The sequence below is a fragment of the Carassius carassius genome, chromosome 7 (assembly GCF_963082965.1).
Source record: "Carassius carassius chromosome 7, fCarCar2.1, whole genome shotgun sequence".
Taxonomy (NCBI): Eukaryota; Metazoa; Chordata; class Actinopteri; order Cypriniformes; family Cyprinidae; genus Carassius; species Carassius carassius.
In genome coordinates, this window is record NC_081761.1 from 36,458,765 (window position 1) to 36,481,225 (window position 22,461).

The 22,461-nt window shown below is 37.3% G+C and overlaps 2 protein-coding genes across 3 annotated transcripts in view; both read right to left on the minus strand.

Moving 5' to 3' along the window:
* Nucleotides 1–22,461, minus strand: part of LOC132144102 (adhesion G protein-coupled receptor E3-like) — a 150,580-nt gene that overhangs the window by 118,664 nt on the left and 9,455 nt on the right. The window contains exons 2-5 of one of the 2 annotated variants that reach the window (XM_059554852.1): nt 16,614–16,655; nt 13,503–16,141; nt 13,344–13,421; nt 13,028–13,217 (exon numbers count right to left, since the gene is read on the minus strand). In XM_059554852.1, the coding sequence (XP_059410835.1) occupies nt 13,028–13,211 (184 nt within the window). In that variant the 5' untranslated portion in view covers nt 13,212–13,217; nt 13,344–13,421; nt 13,503–16,141; nt 16,614–16,655. Of the gene's footprint in view, nt 1–13,027; nt 13,218–13,343; nt 13,422–13,502; nt 16,142–16,613; nt 16,656–22,461 lie in introns of those variants that run through there. The other variant, XR_009434318.1, reaches the window with a different exon arrangement.
* LOC132144128 (adhesion G protein-coupled receptor E3-like) overlaps nt 1–22,461 on the minus strand; it is a 99,132-nt gene that overhangs the window by 58,882 nt on the left and 17,789 nt on the right. The gene's annotated exons all lie outside the window — the stretch shown is intronic.

The following is a 22,461-nucleotide window of genomic DNA, read 5'->3' on the forward strand; positions in this document are numbered from 1 at the left end:
ATGAAAATGAACTTAAACCCAAAAAAACCTTTCCACTGCATTTCATTGCTGTCATTAAAGGACCTGCTGAGATCATTTCAGTAATCGTCTTGTTAACTCAGGTGAGAATGTTGACGAGCACATGGCTGGAGATCATTATGTCAGGCTGATTGGGTTAGAATGCCAGACTTGACATGTTAAAAGGAGGGTGATGCTTGAAATCATTGTTCTTCCATTGTTAACCATGGTGACCTGCAAAGAAACGCGTGCAGCCATCATTGCGTTGCATAAAAATGGCTTCACAGGGAAGGATATTGTGGCTACTAAGATTGCACCTAAATCAACAATTTATAGGATCATCAAGAACTTCAAGGAAAGAGGTTCAATTCTTGTAAAGAAGGCTTCAGGGCGTCCAAGAAAGTCCAGCAAGCGCCAGGATCATCTCCTAAAGAGGATTCAGCTGCGGGATCGGATTGCCACCAGTGCAGAGCTTGCTCAGGAATGGCAGCAGGCAGGTGTGACCGCATCTGCACGCACAGTGAGGCGAAGACTTTTGGAAAATGGCCTGGTGTCAAGAAGGGCAGCAAAGAAGCCACTTCTCTCCAAAAAAAACCACCAGGGACAGATTGATCTTCTGCAAAAAGTATAGTGAATGGACTGCTGAGGACTGGGGCAAAGTCATATTCTCCGATGAAGCCCCTTTCCGATTGTTTGGGGCATCTGGAAAAAGGCTTGTCCGGAGAAGAAAAGGTGAGCGCTACCATCAGTCCTGTGTCATGCCAACAGTAAAGCATCCTGACACCATTCATGTGTGGGGTTGCTTCTCATCCAAGGGAGAGGGCTCACTCACAATTCTGCCCAAAAACACAGCCGTGAATAAAGAATGGTACCAAAACACCCTCCAACAGCAACTTCTTCCAACAATCCAACAACAGTTTGGTGTAGAACAATGCATTTTCCAGCACAATGGAGCACCATGCCATAAGGCAAAAGTGATAACTAAGTGGCTCGGGGACCAGAATGTTGAAATTTTGGGTCCATGGCCTGGAAACTCCCCAGATCTTAATCCCATTGAGAACTTGTGGTCAATCCTCAAGAGGCGGGTGGACAAACAAAAACCCACTAATTCTGACAAACTCCAAGAAGTGATTATGAAAGAATGGGTTGCTATCAGTCAGGATTTGGCCCAGAAGTTGATTGAGAGCATGCCCAGTCGAATTGCAGAGGTCCTGAAAAAGAACGGCCAACACTGCAAATACTGACTCTTTGCATAAATGTCATGTAATTGTCAATAAAAGCCTTTGAAACGTATGAAGTGCTTGTAATTATATTTCAGTACATCACAGAAACAACTGAAACAAAGACCTAAAAGCAGTTTAGCAGCAAACTTTTTGAAAACTAATATTTATGTAATTCTCAAAACTTTTGGCCACGACTGTATAGAAATTACGATTCAGTCTGAAGAGATATGAAGTAAACATCAGTAAATATATCCATATATCCCTGCAGATAGGCATCTTTGGTCTATAAATCCTTATTGACGCTGTTCAGTGAGTCTATGTGAACACAAGTACCGCTGCAGACGTGACTGAATATGTGTTATTAATGTCTGTGTTTGATCATCTACTGGCATAGAAGAAAAATTTATGTGTACAAAATGTTTAGAAAGTCATTTTTATATTAACTGATTATCACAGAACCACTGGCTCTTAGTGTCATTTTTCCTAGAATCACTTCTACGAATTACACAACAACTATTTCATCAGAGATTAGACTCCGTACGGATCAATGATTGTGAATAATAATGAATAATTATCATCACCTATATAAAGTATAACAACCCACACCTAGGTACAGGTTAACACCTGACGGCATTTCTTCTGGGCTTTTGAATTACAACAAATAAGTTTTAGAAACACACGGTTATAACAGCCAGAGAAAACACAAAGACTGAAATCAAGGTTCAAGAGCCCAACTAAAGCAAACACTGATCTCTAACATGGTTACTTCAAATGAAACTATAAATCAACATCTAAACCTTAGTTCATTCTCAATAAGATCTTCTGTAGACGTCTGACAGAAATAAAGTCAGTCTGGTTATTAATAAGTGGAGCTGGAGGTGCTGTTTGTGGGGTTGTTTAATCAGATCTTGAGAGATTTTCCCCCGGTTTCACAGACAAGGCTTAAGCCTAGTCCTAGACTAAAATGCAAGTCTGAGTTGTTTCAAATGAAAAAAACTTGTACTGATTGATCTTAAAATATATCAGTGCCTTTATTTTGTCTCAAGATGCACACCAGTAATGTTTTTTTCTAAGGCATGTTTATAAAAATTACTTAAATGTCCTAATTGAACTATGGCCTAATCCTGGTTTAGGCTAAGCCCTGTCTATGAAACCAGGCCTTTATGTATTTTATTTAAGTTGATTTCATCTAAGGCTGTGTCTGAAGTCAGTTGTAGTAGTTCTTGTGTTTCTCTTTTCTTCAGTAATTCTGTTTGTTAACAGCAGCTGTTCATCACTAATTCACAATTATCACTCAGTTAATCACTTAAATACTCAATTGCAATGTATATCTTCTTTCAGTGGACTCAACTGAATTAAGTTCAGAGTACTCATAACTGTTAGTTTTTTCAACTTAAATGGTTTAAGGCAATCGGTTTCCTCAAACGGTTTGAGTTAACATAACTTGTCAGGTTTTAGTGAGGCTGTGTCTGAAGTCAGCTGTAGTTCCTTTCTTTCTTTTCTTCAGTAATTCTGTTTGTTAACAGCAGGTGTTCATCACTAAAGCTCAATTATCACTCAATTAATCACTTAATTACTTAATTGCAATCCACATCTTTCAATGAACTCAACTGAATTAAGTTCAGAGTACTCATAACTGTTAGTTTTTTAAACGTAAATGGTTTAAGGCAATCGGTTTCCTCAAACGGTTTGAGTTAACATAACTTGTCAGGTTTTAAAGGATATCTGTTTACTCAAACCGTTTGAGTTAAGTTTACTTGTCGGGTTTTACAGTCAAGGCAATCGGTTTACTCAAACGGTTTGAGTTAAGTTAACTTGTCGGGATTTACAGTGCAGCAGGTCCATTTCTTCTGAGGGGGAGTTCATCCCTCGCTTGATGGATAGCAGCGTACCCCTCAGGTATTGCGGCAAGGGGTGATCTCCCAGCAGGAGAAAACAGCAGCCCCTTTTCCTTTATATATATATATTTTTCTTCTCCTTCTCATTCAACTTTGCCTTCTCCATCTCCATTAACAAAACAGTAGCCCCCTTTTTTCATCTCCTTCTCGTTCAACTTTGCCTTCTCCATCTCCATTAACAAAACAGCAGCCCTTTTTTTAACAGCAGTTCATTCTTCGTTCTTCTCATTCTCCATCTCCTTCTCCATTCCTTTTCATTCACCTCCTCGTTCATCTCATCCTCCATCTCCTCCATTTCATTCTTCTCATCCTCCTCCTCATTCTTCTCATCCTCCATCTCCTTCTCCATTTCCTTCTTCTCATCCTCCTCCTCGTTCTTCTCATCCTTCTCATCCTCAACCTTCTTATCCTCCTCCTCATTCATCTCATCCTCCTCCTCATTCTCCTCTTTCCCTTGCGGTCAGTGTCGTATTTGATCATTATTAAATGTACGTAGTACGAAATATCCACTGGTTATAACCAACGCTTCTATATTCAGCTGTAGATCAGCTATAGACCATTACTCTGCTTCAGAAGCCTGTCCAAAATCGGTTCATGAGGAGAAACAGACATGTCTATTTCACATACTTATCACTATGAAGTAAATGAAATGCAGAATTGTCAAATACGCAGGCGTTTCAAAACATTTCGTGAGCACAGATACTCTACACTGCTTAATACGGTACCATGTATTTCAAGAATAAAGTTAACATGATCATATGCTTTTTTAATGTTAATACAGAGGGGTATATACGCTTTGATTGGTGTAGGATGATGAAATAACTCAATACAACAGCTGACTGCATTAAAAGCTTTTACCGTTCTAAACGTAGATTTTGTGGCCATTATTGGAACTGAAATTTTGAATAAACCCTGAAACACACATGATCGTAGTCATGTGGTTAGTTTGGCCAATCGTGAACAGCTGTGTTGTCATCAACGCTCCAGCTGTCACTCTGAAGAAACTGCAGGTTGAATCAGCCGGCTGCTCTCGAACACTCTTGCGATACTTGATGCCACACGTGATGGTCATGTGCGTCAGCGCAGTCGTAGTCAGACAATATTCTACCCGGTATGCACTGCTTCAGTCAGAGGTTGGTTTGCACCAGGGGGGCAGGGTTTCATATTTTTTTGAAGCACTCCTGGGCGCCGCCATTCGCTACCGGACCCCCACCTGCTGTTAGCATTCCTTTGACTCCCATTCATTTTGGCGTCACTTTGACAGCAAATAACTTTACATCTGAGGCGTTTAAAGACTCCATTTGTCCATTAATTATTTCTAAAGAAACACCAAAATCTATAAAAGGCTCCATTTATAATTGATAAATATAATCAAATATAATAAATACCTCCATTACCTATCTTACGTTATGGTCCCGTAGAAGCAGTTTTTGTAAAAAAAATTGGCCAACGATTGCGTCATAACCAGCGACTCTCTGCTGCACAGTAGATAGATTACCATATGGACAGGAGGAGAAGCTCGCAGGCAATCTTTTACTGTCTATGAGGCTATCGGGGGACGTGGAGGCATAAAGTCAAGGGAAATAATTAACCACTTCAGCTGTTATTTTGATTTTTTGAGAATTACACTGTAAAACCCAACAAGTTAACTTAACTCAAACCGTTTGAGTAAACAGATTGCCTTGATTTAAACCCTGTAAGTTTTGAAACTTTGCATTCAAGTAATTAAGTGATTAACTAAGTGCTGATTGAGAATTAGTGATGAACAGCTGCTGTTAACAAACTGAATCACTGAAGAAAAGAGAAACACAAGAACTACTACAACTGACTTCAGACACAGCCTTAGATGAAATCAACTGAAATAAAATACATGAAATCTCTCAAGATCTGATTAAACAACCCCACAAACAGCATCACCAGCTTCACTTATTAATAACCGGACTGACTTTATTTCTGTCAGACGTCTACAGAAGATCTTATTGAGAATGAACTAAGTTATAGATGTTGATTTATTGTTTCATTTGAAGTAACCATGTTAGAGATCAGTGTTTGCTTTAGTTGGGCTCTTAACCCTTTACTTCTGTCTTTGTGTTTTCTCACAGCGATTAAAAGACTTACATATTGGTCACGCGACATTTACGTCATCAAGCTCAGTTTGAGTCTGCGCAGTATGCCCGACACCCAGGAAGTGCATGCTTCTAATTGACTTCACTTGTCTCTGTTGAATCCAATGGGGTCGCTGTATCCATTTCTTTTACTGTCTATGGTTTGCACAGTGCTGGTGAGTCGAACAGGCCTGATGCTCAAAAAGTCAGCTGCCTAAGATCGGATGCAGACTGGGTAAATTACCTTCTTTTTTTTTGGCATAAATACTCTTACCTTAGTTAAGCACATGCACAGATACCCCACGGACACCCTTACTTGTAAAACGTTTGAATTATGAATTATATATATATATATATATATATATATATACATATATATATATACATTAACTGACTCATTGCGCGGAGCTTTGGTGTATTCCTGCATGTCCCGTAGATGATCTGCTCACGCTTTAACTCCGCACATGAGCAGATAGGTTTCTTCACTTGAGAAGCGTTCAGCTTTTCCACCAATAAATTCAGCCATGTAAATAGCGATACCCCATGGCGCGAGCGCACCTCGCTCTTAAAGGGAATGGGAGATGACACTCTGGTCGGTTTATTGGACATTACGCCCATTACTTTTCAAGAGAATAGGGATAATCCATTCCAAAAATGGGCCCATGGACCGTTTTTCCATAGTTAAAATAGCAAACGTGGATTTGGACACACCCTGAGTGCACCTGCGCCCTGCATTTTACACTTTGCGCTTGGATCGTTAAAATAATGCCCTTGATCTCAATGTTAATCTTTTTTTCATCATTATCATCCTGTTCATAAACACAATGCTATTTGTACAAATATAAAAGTTCAAAATAAACAAAATAGCACAGTTCAGTTCAAAACTATTAAAAGGTCACAATTTTTGTGTTTTTTTGAAGCTTTGATTGTGTTTACAGTGTGCAATATTACATGTGTTCATGTTTCGCATGTTAAAAACACTTTATACCACTGTTTTCACTGTCATAAAAACAGGCTGATGACTTCCTTGTTCTATTAAGTCCCTCCTTCAGAAATACGTAATGAGTTCTGATTGTGCCAGCAGTTCCTGTGTTGTGATTCGACAGCAGCTGAGGGCACGTTACCCTTCTGGAAACGCGTTTGGGCTAGTTTTGGAGTAGTTTTGAGAAGCAAGTGTGCAGAATTTGTTTTGAGAAACCTGGCAATCCTGATCTGAACGCACGTACTGGAGATGTACTTCTAATCACAGAACGCTTTTACTGACGAGATGTGCATGAAATTCGCATTCGATTTTTTGCACAGCCCTAACATCTAGTTAACAAAGCTAAACAGCGTTGCCCTTTGTGTAATAAGTTACAGAAACTATTAAACGGACCAACGTAAATAATAAAATACACTTACCGGTTGTTGTCCATAAACAACGCCTTCTCCAGACAAAGAGGGAACTGCTCCATCTTTCAAGAATAATCTTTGTGCGAATCCGGCATTAAACTGATTGAGATTGAGGAAGCTGTCCTCAGCAAAATGTGCTGCACATAGTTTTACATGTGGATTATAATTTTCGGGGACCGAGTTAAACATAAATTGTAATCATTGATCTCCAAGTACAGCGTCCCTGGGAAGCCCAAACAAAGATGATTGGACTCAGAGATGAAAATAACAGCGCTTCGACGACATGGCGACAAACGCACTCTTCAAATGCAACTCTTCCTCTTCTCCAACAAGACCACACACCCTTTTTTGTGTATTCCTGTTGGTGGAGGTTAGTCAAAAAACAGTTTTAGTGATGTCATTACTGCAGGAAGCAGAGGGATGTAGTCCAAACTGGTCGTTCGTTGTAGGTGAATTCTGTTAAATAAAATATATCGCTTGGCATTGAACTTTGAGCATTATAATTTTACAGATATTATTTATACTCTAACAACAACATTACACACTAACTAAAGTTTGAAACATGGGATCACGAAGAATGGGAGCTTTAACTACAATGTCTGACAATGAGGGAAGTCGTGGCCTAATGGTTAGAGAGTCGGACTCCCAATCAAAAGGTTGTGAGTTCGAGTCCCGGGCCGGCAGGAATTGTGGGTGGGGGGAGTGCATGTACAGTTCTCTCTCCACCTTCAATACCACGACTTAGGTGCCCTTGAGCAAGGCACCGAACCCCCAACTGCTCCCCGGGCGCTGCAGCATAAATGGCTGCCCACTGCTCCGGGTGTGTGCTCACAGTGTGTGTGTGTGTGTTCACTGCTCTGTGTGTGTGCATTTCGGATGGGTTAAATGCAGAGCACAAATTCTGAGTATGGGTCACCATACTTGGCTGAATGTCACGTCACTTTTTTTTTTTTTTCACTGATTATAGAACTAAAAATATGTGTGAGAGAAAGAGAAATTAAAATAGTATAATCGTATATACTGTCTGGTAGTTATACATTGATTGTTGGTGATAACTTACATAAAGGCTTAGAGACAGTCCAAGTCCTTCTTGCACAGAAGTGTCTGTTAAAATAAAGTAATTTTTCAGTATAAAAAATATGAATTACTGGGATTTGTTGTTAATTTCATAATACTTCAAATAACGGCTGAGAAGTTAATTTAGAGATTTTACAAAGGTTTGATTACAATTTAAAATAAAAGAAAACTACTTGAAAAAAATCCACTGTTCTTGTGGCTCTAAAACAGATACTAAGAATTACTGATTTATTATTTATTGTTTGTTACTGGAATGTGCGTTGCTGTCTCGAATGCACCTTTAATCCAAGTATTAAGTAATGTCTATATATATATATATATATATATATATATGTTCTGTTTGTGAAGTGTAATACCCCAAGTTATAACTCTCACAAAAAAAAGCTATGCAGCAAAACAATACACTTTCTAATCTGCAGAGAAGATCTCAAGGAAAACCATTTGGTTAACTGTCCCTTCACACTCACTTAATATTCCAAAAACTTTTTTATTGGAAGGTGAAAAAATAATTGCATTGCATGACAAAACAAAAATAAATAAAACCTGTAAAAAAAGGAAAGAGAACAAAACACCAAGAATGTGCTTATTTGGCTAAACCAAATGGTCCAAGTGTGCAACACTGCTCAATCCAAAATCAGAACAATAAAGCCCCTTTAACAGAGAAAAAAAGGTTTGTAACAATCAAAATTAAATAATATAAACACCCAACACAACCAGAATTAAATTTATAAGTAATAAGTAAAACAACAATCATTAACAGAAGAGAGTTTAACAAACAGCTTTAACAGCTGGACCTAGATTTAGGGTTTGAAATAAAAGGAAATGAATTGGCAGATAAGTGTGCTAAGGATGCCACAGGACAACCAGAAATAGACCTGAAAGTAAGATTGAGATTAAACAACTTTTGAAAACAACATGTTTACAATTGCAGTTATTGTTATCATTTATGATTTTATTAAGATATTTGTAACAAAATACATTAGTACAATAATACAGGAAAATGTAGTTATGTTGTAACAAAAACTCAAGTCACATAAATGCAGATTCACTTTAAATACTTCCCTTCCAGCTAAAAACCTATGTACATGTTGTATGAGGCATATGAATAAAGTAATATATTGTAAAATGGTTCCTTGCTGAATAAACAGCTTTCCGAGCTTAATAAACAAAAATATAATTGTGCAAGATCTAAAACTACATAACTTTACAACTAAATAACCATGATGCCATATGCTAATTAATTCCCCTTTACCATGCACACGTGAAATAGGTTATGGTTTTTTCATTTGTTTGAAATCATTTAAATTTAATTATTGTTAGGAATCTGTAAAAATAAGCTTTTCACCCTCCACCATGAAAATCCTACATATAGCCATCATATAGTATCATATATATATATATATATATATATATATATATATATATATATATATATATATATATATATATATATATATATATATATATATATAATTGTTTTTAACAGTTTATAGTTAAATATTATTGTAGTTTAACAGTTTTATTTGTATATATTTACTAGCATTAATTCCATATTCAGCTTTAATTTTAAGTAACTAAAACTATTAGTCTGTAAACATATATTTGCCCTCCACCAAAACATCTTCAGTGAGATTAAAATAGAATTACTTATTTCACATCAGTAATATTGACAGCTGTAATATTAAGAAATTTGTATAACATTTTTTATATAATTTGCTGAAAGAAGCTGAGACCATATGACAATTCAAACTGAACCAACAGATGGCAACAGAAATATGTTATTTTGTCTGCTAAGTGTGTTACCCCTGCATCTGCTGGTGCTGGTCAGCTCTTGTTTCTGCTTGAATGGAATCTTTGTTGGGTCATGGACTATCTGAGAAGTGAGTTACTGTATTAATTCGTCATAGATAATGAAAAAAAAAAAATAAAAAAAAATAAAAATAATAAAAAATATATATATGTGAGAAATGTGGGGAGTGAAGGTTCAGTCCAGAACATGCTTTACAGTACATCCAAATACGTTCTGAGTGTATTTAGGAAAAGTACAGCTGCAAAAAAATATATTCATTCTTTGTAATGCATATATTTAAATGTGGACAAATAAAGATGTTTGATATATGAAAACATTTGTACCATCATTTATTTTAGCTATTTCAATGTCACCTATTTTTCTAAGAAGATATTTCATTACAATTTGACCCCCTTTATGCATATGTGTTGATTTTGGTCCATGCATTCTAGGGTTAACAGGTTTTCCTCTGTGTTTTTTGGGACACTTTTGATGTTGGGTTTGAGTCCACAGCATCTGAAGCACTTCTTTTACTGCAGCGTAACCTGGAGAGGAATGAGACGAGAGGAGCTGAGTGACTTCATGAGATCAATTTAACCTCTGAAACTCACGAAGCAGAATAGATTTTGTTGATAATAAACAGGTAAGAAAATGTGTTTAAAAGAGACTAGATTTGAACTTCTCACGGATATACTGAATCTTTACTTTTCTTCCATTTACTGTAACTGAGCAGTATTTTTTTCTGGAACAGAAAAAAATAAATATATAAAATATTTGAAATTCTGATGTTGGCCTGAGAAAGCCATGCTTAAGATTTTGAGATAGTTAAAAAATTTGACATTTGAAAGGAGTAATGCTGTGCAGACAGACAGCAGATCAAAGGCATTCTGTGTTCGTTTAAATTTGGATTTTTGACAGTTGGAGTTTTGAATAGATTTGGACAAAAAATTTGGATATACCAACGACTGTTCACTCCTATTACTTGTGAATGGGAGAAAGTGTAATGTGCAATATGACGGAATAGCCCTGCCTTCTCAATATAAGAGCCAATCACTGATTGATAAAGTTATCACATCACTGCAGCTGCCTTTAGAAGCACTGGTTGCAGTAGCAACGTCAGCATTCTGAGACAACACGCTATGACTGTGCACGCGCTGGTCTGGCCTGAAAAAATAAGCTTTTTTAATGCTATTAGAGCATAATAAAATACATTTATGAAGCATTTGTTTTTAGATTTCATTGGTGATTTCAAATATGAAACTGAATCATAATCTTAGCGAACAGTTTTGGAGAATTTGATGTTTCCCCATTCAAAGAAATAGGAGCTGCACTTGAATGCCTGAGAGGACACATTTGAAGAATGGCCACCGAGTGAAATGACTTTTCTTAAAGTGACTTCAGTTTTGGCTCATTTGAACATTCTGTCACAGGAAGGAAATGGAAAAGTAACAGATTAAACAAACTGATTCTGACATTCCTCTGTAAAATTCAGAGGTCACCAAAATAAGAAGTGAAAACAACTGAAAAAGTATTTCTTATCTCCAGCACTTTACTGCCATTAGTGAAGAAACCCAGAATCCAGGAGCAACCAAGAACCACACACTGAGCCTGTGTTGAAATACTATTTCATATTAACATTTTACATTTTGTATGTTCAATTCAATTCAATTCAACTTTATTTGTATAGCACCTTTTACAATACAAATCATTACAAAGCAAATTTACAGAAAATTACGTTTTCTACAATATTTAGTAGTAGCTTATAAGTGGTGACTGTCAGTTTGTGCACATATGACAGGATTTTTCAGAAAAAATAATAAAATAGCCATACGATGAACGACTGTAACTTTGTATTTTTACCAGATAGCAGAAATGTTACATATGCCCCAAGCAGTATTATTTATTTCTTACATAAATAAATAAACTCACTCTTTCCTGTTGTAGCCTTCAGGACCCAGCACAATGCAACCACATATCCAATCACGCACATGACTCTTATAAAGGGCAAAGGTCAACAGGGCCAAACTGAAGAACACCAGCCCCACGATCACACACACCCAAATCACCAGAACCATCTCTGAGTTGAAAACCTGAGTTCAAAATATGTGCTGGTCTTAGTATTCACTATAAATGCCAATCATCTAATGTTGATTGGATTTGAATTATTCTAGTGCATTCAATGATTCAGTATTTTGAGATTATTTGTTCTCTTTCATACCTCTGGTGGGCGGCTGATTTGCACAAGAGCGAATGTGGACAGATGATCACAGGAACACACAGTGTAGCTGCTGTTGGTCTCTAAAACAGAACATCCATCTACAATCCACTCACTGATATTCCAGTACACACAGGACAGAGAACCGTTGGGATCAAACTCCTGAAAAATGATAAAGGATCAGGCAGGATATATCAGAACTATAAGATGTTTTTAGATGCTCATCAGTGCTCAGAAAAAAAACAAAATAACATATCAGTCTCTCACTCTGATGTGTCTGAAGGTGAAGTTGACTGGTTTGGTGAGTTTAGTGTTGGTGGTTTTGGGAAGAGCAGCTGAGATCACAGTGGACATCATGGTTTTAATCGTGTCATTTGATGTGTTGAAGAAGTTTGGCTTTAGTAGTTTCTCCATCGTGTTGTAGCTCATGAAAGCCACAGCAGCTGATCCTGAGTGACAGAAACAGAAACTACAGTACATGCAATACTATGTAAAAACTATCAAAAAAGAAACATTTCACATACCTCCATTGTTGTTCCTGGCCATCCCAATGAGATCGATGTCCAAAGAAGAATTTGTCGTGTTGAGTCGAGGGATTTTCTCTAAGGTGACCTGTGGTCCAACCATGAAGACTTCTACCTCTGATTAAACACAAAAGCAGAACACTGTAAGTGAGTACCAACATAAACTGCACTGACTTTCTGTCTTTATCTTTTGAGTTTTTAGTAATGTCATGTGAATGTTGATTGTTTTTATGCTCAAGGAAGCAAATATTCACAAACACACTGTGCTCTCCACAAATCATGAACTTCACTCTAAGTGAACCTGTGTTTAATATTGTCTTTGTTCATGGCTTTTCAGGATAAGGGTTTTTCAAGACATTTCTATCTATTGCTATGGATGACTTTGAAGCAAAATACTGACTTTTGACATCAACATAAAAATATACCGGCAGTGTTTTCTGCTCTCTGTTAAAACATCTGTAACTTTACACAATTATAGAGTTACTGTATCTGCATTTATCAGTGTTGCTGTCTGACCCATCGCTGCTCTCTAGACCAGCATTCCTCAAATCTTGTCCTGGAGGTCCACTTTCCTGCAGAGTTTAGCTCCAACCTTGATAAAAGTCACCTGCCTGTGATTTTCTAATGATCCAAATGACATTCATTAGCATCGATTAGCATGTTCAGGTATGTTTGATTAGGGTTAGAGCTAAACTCTGCAGGAAAGTGGATCTTGTGGTCCAGATTTGAGGATCCCTACTCTAGACTATAAAAAGTCACTGACATCACATATTTATCATCAATAATAACAATTGTGTCTTCACTTACCTACAGCAGCCAGAGTAAAACTGACACTGGCATTTGTGTCTGTCGGCTTCACTAATGTAGAGATGAGTTTCTCACTGGTTTTTAACACAATGTTTCCAATCAAGGCTAGTTCAGTTGAGTTTTCTGATGAAGATGACTCTAAAATCTTCTCTGAAGTGTTGAATACCAACGTCAACATGCTCATCACAGTCTAATTTAGTGAACAGTTAATGTACATGTAAATGTCAAGAGAACCATTCACACTGCACTGCTACATCAATCATATATTAAATTGATTTAATTCAATGATTGTATATTTTTTCTCTTGAAGACTTACATACAAAGGCAGCTCTTGAGCTGTAATGTACTCTATCTGCTCAATAAGATTTCGAAGATATTCTCTGGAGGTCTGACTCTGAAATCACAATTGAATTTTATAAAAAAAAAAAAAACTGAAAGACTTTGTGCACTGTGTAAATGTAAACATTCAGCTTACCACGTATTGATCCTGCAGTGTGATAATTACACCTGAAATAAAGGAATTCCTCAATACATCATAAACATAGGGATATCAAACACAAAATTCCAGTCTAGAAACATGCGCACCTGCAGTAGTTGGACTGATTGTGGTTGGGATGGAGATGTTAGGCTCACAGAAGCAGGAGGATAAAGTGCTGCCGTAGCATCTACAGGTGTCCTTATTAGCAAAACAGTAACCGTTATAACCCCAGCATACATAATTATATTGGTTTTGGTTTCTGTATCGCCAATAGTAGAAATGCATTGCTGTGTTGCAGAACATGCGAAACTGAGCACCAGTGCATACGTAGGTGTCGTTATAATCCCCACAGTCATATATCGGACTAACTGCTGCAGGGACAGTGATGCTACTGCTGTGATTTGTGCAGAAGCAGGAGGATGCAGTATTACTAGAGCATGAACAGGTGTCCTTATTACCAAAGCAGTAACAGTTACCATTCGTACATAGGTAATAGTATCTACTGTAATGGAAATCATGTACACTTGTGTTGCAGTACATTTTATACTGAGCACCAGTGCAGATGTATGTGTCATTATAAAGCACACAGTCATAGACTGGACTAACTGCTGTAGTTAGAGCAATGATATTTCCATATGCCTTACAGAAACAGGAGGACAATGTGCTACTAGAGCACGCACAAGTGTCCTTATTACCAATGCAGTTACAGTTATTATTTAAACAGTGGTAATGGTATCTATCGTAATGGAAATCATGTACACTTGTGTTGCAGTACATTTGATACTGAGTACCAGTGCAGATGTATGATGTGTCATTATAACGCACACAACCATAAGCTGGACTAACTGCTTTAGTGAGAGCAATGCTATTGCCATAAGACTCACAGAAGCAGGAGGAAAAAGTGCTGCTAGAGCACGTACAAGTGTCCTCATTACCAATGCAGTAACAGTTATTATTCACACACTGGTACTGGTCTTGGTTTCGGTATCTATAACTCTGATAGTAGAAATCATGCATTCTTGTGTTACAAAACAAGCGATACTGAGCACCAGTGCAGATGTATGTGTCATTAAAAAGCACACATTGAGAGACTCTCAGTGGACTAACTGCTGTAGGGATGGTGATGTTATTGCTGTAGGTCTCACAGAAGCAGGTGGACAAAGTGCTGCTGTAGCATGCACAGGTGTCCTTATTACCAATGCAGTAACAATTATTACTCACACATTGATACTGGTATTGGTTCTGATATCTCTGATGGTAGAAATCATGCACTGTTGTGTTGCAGTACATGCGGTATTGAACACCAGTGCAGATGTATATGCCATTATATAACTCACAGCCATAAGCTGGACTAACTCCTGCAGTGAGAGCAATGATATTGCCATAAGTCTTGCAGAAGCAGGAGGAAAATGTGCTGCTGTAACATGTACAGGTGTCCTTATTACCAAAGCAGTTACAGTTATTATTCCAACATTGGAACTGATATTGGTTTTGGTATCTATTTCTCTGGTAGTTAAACTCATGCATTCTTGTGTTGCAGTACATTTGGTACTGAGCACCGGTGCAGATGTATGATGTGTCATTATAAAGCACACAGTCATAGACTGGACTAACTGCTACAGTGGTAGCAATGCTATTGCCATAAGTCTCACAAAAACAGGAGGACAAAGTACTACTAGAGCATGTACAGGTGTCCGTATTACCAATGCAGTTACAGTTATTATTCACACACTGGTATTGGTATTTGTACTGATAACTCTGGAAGAAGAAATCATGCATTCTTGTGTTGCAGTGCATGCGATATTGAGCACCAGTGCAGATGTATTTGTCATTATAAAGCACACAGTCAGGGTATGTGACTGGACTAACTGCTGCAGGAATGGCAATGATATTGCCGTAATTCTCACAGAAGCAGGAGGACAAAGTGCTACTGTAACATGTACAGGTGTCCTTATTACCAATGCAGTAACAGTTATTACTAATGCAAAGGGACTGGTAATTGTTTTCGTTTCTATATCTCTGGTAGTTGAAATAATTAATTCTCCTGTTGCAAAACATGCGATACTGAGCACCAGTGCAGATGTAAGTGTCGTTATAAAGCACACAGTCAAAGACCGGACTAACTGCTGCAGAAATAGTGGTACTGCTTGTACAGAAGCAGGTGGACAAAGTGCTGCTGTAGCACGTACAGGTGTCCTTATCACCAATGCAGTAACAGTTACCATTCATACATTGGTAATAGTATCTACTGTAATAGAAATCATGTACACTTGTGTTGCAGTACATGTGATACTGAGCACCATTGCAGATGTACAGGTCATTATAATGCACACATTCATAGACTGGCCTAACTGCTGTAGGGGCAGTGATGTTATTGCTAAATATATCACAGTAGCACGATGAAGTATTAAAGTAGCATGTACATGTGTCATTATTACTAACACAGATACAGTCATTACTTATGCACTGGTATTGGTTTTGGTTTTGGTATCTCTGGTAGCTGAAATGATGCATTCCTGTGTTGCAGTACATGTGATACTGAGCACCAGTGCAGATGTATGTTCCATTATTAAGCTCACAGTTAAAAACTGGACTAACGGCTGCTCTTGGTTCAGTAGCAGTTGTGGATATGAAACCTGAGGATGAGAAAGATGTGATCAAAGTCAGAAAACAGAGATACAATAACAGGTGAATTTCCAGCATGTTTAGCACATTTAAATTATTGAGAAACGCACGAGTTTGCACTGTTTTGCAATGCCATGCATTTCTCAGTACTGTTTTTTTTTCTTCCTTTTTTCAACCCTTTGCAAAACTGAAGGATCTGTGGACTACACTGTTCATTTGCTTTTGTTATGTTGTATCAATCCTTTAAAATGCATTCAATATTTTCTGAATATTTAATTTAGATTTGTATGCATTTAGAATGTATTTTGGAAGTGAGATTAACTGGTCTGTTAATTTGCGTTATATTCTTAATTAAAGAGATTAACAGTGAAAGTACTAAGAAATAAATGTAACCGACAAATGTAACCGATGTCATAAAAAATGTTATAAAGTTCACAGGGTCAGCAGACATGTGTTTGAAGAAAACTATCGGCTTACACTTACACATTATTAAAGAGATGACAGTCAACAGTGACCAGACACCACCTGGCATAAAACAAAGAAAAATATTTAAAAAGGTTTTTTTTTTTTTTTTTTTTTTTCTACTATGAGAATTGGTTTACATTACACACACATATTACACGTTTTTCAAAGCAGATCTTTAGGACTGATATGCACCAGAAATGCAATTATTAAAAAAATCTAAAAATCAGAGTAAGGAGCTATTCAAACACAAGACAACCTCTTTACTCAACCAAAAAGTTGCTCCACATCACTGTGAGTTGACAGTTTACTATTGTCCTCTTTTTGGAGCTGCTCTACAGCAGAATTTAATTTTATGTGTATTATTGACACACTGTTTTCCTATTTATCACTATAAAGCTTTATCACAATCTTATGGTGCCCCTAAGATGAAATGGTCGGTTTACTTAGTTTTATTGTGGCCACAAGATATTCATTTGAAGGAACATTACATTAGCTTGTGGGAATGTGATATTATGTTGTGGCCATTACCTCGACAAAATTATCTCGTGGCCACATTTATCTTCGAGGACATATTATCACATTCCCACAATTGTGTGTGTGTGTGTGTGTTTTAATATAATGTTTTAATGTTATGCATGCTGTACACTGTAAAAAGTTATACTATATATTTACTCATTAAAACTGTGGCTTCAGATTACAAGCAATATTATTAATTAAATTTAACACATTAGAATTATTTATAATTAATCAAATGAGATGCTTACAAGCAATCATTGAAAATGAGTAAAATAACATAAAAACAATAAGTAAAATTTATAAAAAAAATATTAGTTTTGTCGGAAAAAAACGAGAAACACCAGGCTGCAGCCTACATATAGAGGCGGGGTTGCACATGTCAACCCGCCCCATACCTACTCTGATTGGCTCGATCGTCTTTCATAGGCATACAAAATACACTGAAAAAAAACAATAAGTAAATTTACTTAATTTTTATTTGGCAAGTTTTTGCACAAGCATTTTTCAAGTAAATTTAACACATTTGGAAATTAAGTAAATCTACTTAACTAAGTTAAGTAAAAATAAAAAGACGAACACATAAGTACATGTAACTTGACCTGTTAAATGTTATTGAGTAAATTTAAATTAAATAATATTAAATGAATGCATTTAGCAGACACTTTTATCCAAAGCGACTTACAGTGCATTCAGGCTAACAATTTTCACCTATCATGTGTTCCCGAGGAATCGAACCCCCCAACCTTGCGCTTGCTAATGCAATGTTCTGCCACTTGAGCTACAGGAACACTTCAATATCTTGTGAAAAATAAGTGCAAATTTCACTTACAAATCTGATATAATTAAGTAAAATCAGTTGTTCTTTTAAATATTTTGGAAAAGTAATTTGGAAAAGTTTTTACACTAATAAAAATACCGGGGGTCAAGACCCCAACTAAAGCAAACAATGATCTCTAACATGGTTACTTCAAATGAAACAATAAATCAACATCTAAACCTTAGTTCATTCTCAATAAGCACTTCTGTAGATGTCTGACAGAAATAAAGTCAGTCTGGTTATTAATAACGCAGAGGCATCGACGCTATGCCTTTCTTAATTTCTTAATTTACATTTCTTATTATGCCCAAAAATTATACGGGCAGCATTAATGAGCAGTGTGCTTGTGCGCATTTCTGGTGGACGGGTTGGAGACGGTTCTTCCTATCTACACCCGTTTTCCCTAGATCTAGAGCTCACTCTCAAGGCTTGGAAGCCTGCGGTTCTTCCTCCTCTTACTGTGAATCAGAGGGGATTAATGTTGTTTGTGTGACTAAGCTATTCGTCTGAATTGTGATAAAGTACACATTGAAGTGATATAATTGTCATTATATTCCTCAGAATCTAATGCAATCCAACAATCAGACAAGTAAACCCGGTCTGGATTGTGATAGAGTACGCACTGAAGTCAAAGTCAAAGTCACCTTTATTTATATAGCTCTTTAAACAAAATACATTGCGTCAAAGCAACTGAACAACATTCATTAGGAAAACAGTGTCAATAATGAAAAAATGATAGTTAAAGGCAGTTCATCATTGAATTCAGTTATGTCATCTCCGTTCAATTAAATAGTGTCTGTGCATTTATTTGGCAAATAGTCTTAGTGTTTATACTTGACTAACTGGGGCCCAGGTCAGGAAGCAGACAGACTGGCTAAACCGACCGTCTGCTAGCCGCCTCCCGTCACAGAGGTCAGTTAATTCTCAGCACATAGAGACTTTTTCACCTAGATATCACACTATAGAGACTGTGTCTGTTCCCCGAACTAGAAAAAACAAAAAACGTCCAAACCAAGTTAAGATTAACAATTTAATTGAGGTTCAACAAATAAAAAACAGAAGCAATATGGATAAACAAATGATAAAGCTTGGCTTATTGAATATCAGATCCCTTTCTACGAAAACACTTTTTGTAAATAATATGATCACTGATCATAATATAGATGTACTCTGTTTGACAGAAACCTGGCTAAAACCTGATGATTACATTATTTTAAATGAGTCCACCCCCCAAGATTACTGTTAAAAACATGAGCCGCGTCTAAAAGGCAAAGGTGGAGGTGTTGCTTCAATTTATAACAACGTTTTCAGGATCTCTCAGAGAGCAGGCTTCAAGTATAACTCATTTGAAGTAATGGTGCTTCATATAACACTATCCAGAGAAACAAATGTTAATGATAAATCCCCTGTTATGTTTGTACTGGCTACTGTATACAGGCCACCAGGGCACCATACAGACTTTATTAAAGAGTTTGGTGATTTTACATCCGAGTTAGTTCTGGCTGCAGATAAAGTCTTAATAGTTGGTGATTTTAATATCCATGTTGATAATGAAAAAGATGCATTGGGATCAGCATTTATAGATATTCTGAACTCTATTGGTGTTAGACAACACGTTTCAGGACCTACTCATTGTCGAAATCATACTCTAGATTTAATACTGTCACATGGAATTGATGTTGATGGTGTTGAAATTATTCAGCCAAGTGATGATATCTCAGATCATTATTTAGTTCTGTGCAAACTTCATATAGCCAAAATTGTAAATCCTACTTCTTGTTACAAGTATGGAAGAACCATCACTTCTAACACAAAAGCCTGCTTTTTAAGTTATCTTCCTGATGTATCCAAGTTCCTTAGCATATCCAAAGCTTCAGAACTTTATGATGTAACAGAAACTATGGACTCTCTCTTTTCTAGCACTTTAAATACAGTTGCTCCTTTACGCTTAAGGAAGGTTAAGGAAAACAGTTTGACACCATGGTATAATGAGCATACTCGCACCCTAAAGAGAGCAGCCCGAAAAATGGAGCGCAGCTGGAGGAAAACAAAACTAGAGGTATTTCGTATTGCTTGGCGGGAAAGTAACATATCCTACAGAATAGCATTAAAAACTGCTAGATCCGATTACTTTTCTTCTCTTTTAGAAGAAAACAAACATAACCCCAGGTATTTATTCAATACAGTGGCTAAATTAACGAAAAATAAAGCCTCAACAAGTGTTGACATTTCCCAACATCACAGCAGTAATGACTTTATGAACTACTTTACTTCTAAAATCGATACTATTAGAGATAAAATTGCAACCATTCAGCAATCAGCTACAGTATCACATCAGACAGTGCACTATAGACCCCCTGAGGAACAGTTCCACTCATTCTCTACTATAGGCGAGAAAGAATTGTATAAACTTGTTAAATCATCTAAACCAACAACATGTATGTTAGACCCTATACCATCTAAGCTCCTAAAAGAGGTGCTTCCAGAAGTCATAGATCCTCTTCTGACTATTATTAATTCCTCATTGTCATTAGGATATGTCCCCAAAACCTTCAAACTGGCTGTTATTAAGCCTCTCATCAAAAAACCACATCTTGACCCCAAAGAACTAGTTAATTATAGACCAATCTCGAATCTCCCTTTTCTGTCCAAGATACTAGAAAAGGTATCCTCACAATTATATTCCTTCTTAGAGAAAAATGGTATATGTGAGGATTTCCAGTCAGGATTTAGACCGTATCATAGTTCTGAGACTGCTCTCCTTAGAGTTACAAATGATCTGCTCTTATCATCTGATCGTGGGTGTATCTCTCTATTAGTTTTATTGGATCTTAGTGCTGCGTTTGACACAATTGACCACAACATTCTTTTGCATAGACTTGAGCACTTTGTTGGCATTAATGGAAGTGCATTAGCATGGTTTAAATCGTACTTATATGACCGCCATCAGTTCGTAGCAGTGAATGAAGATGTATCCTATCGATCACAAGTGCAGTATGGAGTACCTCAAGGCTCAGTACTAGGGCCGCTACTCTTCACGCTTTATATGTTACCCTTGGGAGATATCATCAGGAAACATGGTGTTAGCTTTCACTGTTATGCTGATGATACTCAACTCTATATTTCTTCGCAGCCCGGTGAAACACACCAATTTGAAAAACTAATGGATTGCATAGTCGATATAAAATACTGGATGACGAGTAATTTCTTACTGCTAAATTCTGAAAAAACAGAGGTGTTAATTATAGGACCTAAAAACTCCGCTTGTAATAACCTAGAACACTGTCTAAGACTTGATGGTTGCTCTGTCAATTCTTCATCATCAGTTAGGAACCTAGGTGTGCTATTTGATCGCAATCTTTCCTTAGAAAGCCACGTTTCTAGCATTTGTAAAACTGCATTTTTCCATCTCAAAAATATATCTAAATTACGGTCTATGCTCTCAATGTCAAATGCAGAAATGTTAATCCATGCTTTTATGACCTCAAGGTTAGATTATTGTAATGCTTTATTGGGTGGTTGTTCTGCACGCTTAGTAAACAAACTACAGCTAGTCCAGCAGCAAGAGTTCTTACTAGAACCAGGAAGTATGACCATATTAGCCCGGTCCTGTCAACACTGCACTGGCTCCCTATCAAGCATCGTATAGATTTTAAAATATTGCTTATTACCTATAAAGCCCTGAATGGTTTAGCACCTCAGTATTTGAATGAGCTCCTTTTACATTATAATCCTCTACGTCCGCTACGTTCTCAAAACTCAGGCAATTTGATAATACCTAGAATATCAAAATCAACTGCGGGCGGCAGATCCTTTTCCTATTTGGCGCCTAAACTCTGGAATAACCTACCTAACATTGTTTGGGAGGCAGACACACTCTTGCAGTTTAAATCTAGATTAAAGACCCATCTCTTTAACCTGGCATACACATAACATACTAATATGCTTTTATTATCCAAATCCGTTAAAGGATTTTTAGGCTGCATTAATTAGGTAAACCGGATACACGTCCCATAACACCCTATGCACTTGCTACATCATTAGAAGAATGGCATCTACGCTAATATTTGTCTGTTTCTCTCTTGTTCCGAGGTCACCGTGGCCACCAGATCCAGTCTGTGTCCAGATCAGAGGGTCACTGCAGTCACCCGGATCCAGTACGTATCCAGACCAGATGGTGGATCAGCACCTAGAAAGGACCTCTACATCCCTTAAAGACAGCGGAGATCAGGACAACTAGAGCCCCAGATACAGATCCCCTGTAAAGACCTTGTCTCAAAGGAGCACCAGGACAAGACCACAGGAAACAGATGATTCTTCTGCACAATCTGACTTTGCTGCAGCCTGGAATTGAACTACTGGTTTCGTCTGGTCAGAGGAGAACTGGCCCCCCAACTGAGCCTGGTTTCTCCCAAGTTTTTTTTTCTCCATTTTGTCACCGATGGAGTTTCGGTTCCTTGCCGCTGTCGCCTCTGGCTTGCTTAGTTGGGGACACTTCATCTACAGCAATATCGTTGACTTGATTGCAAATAA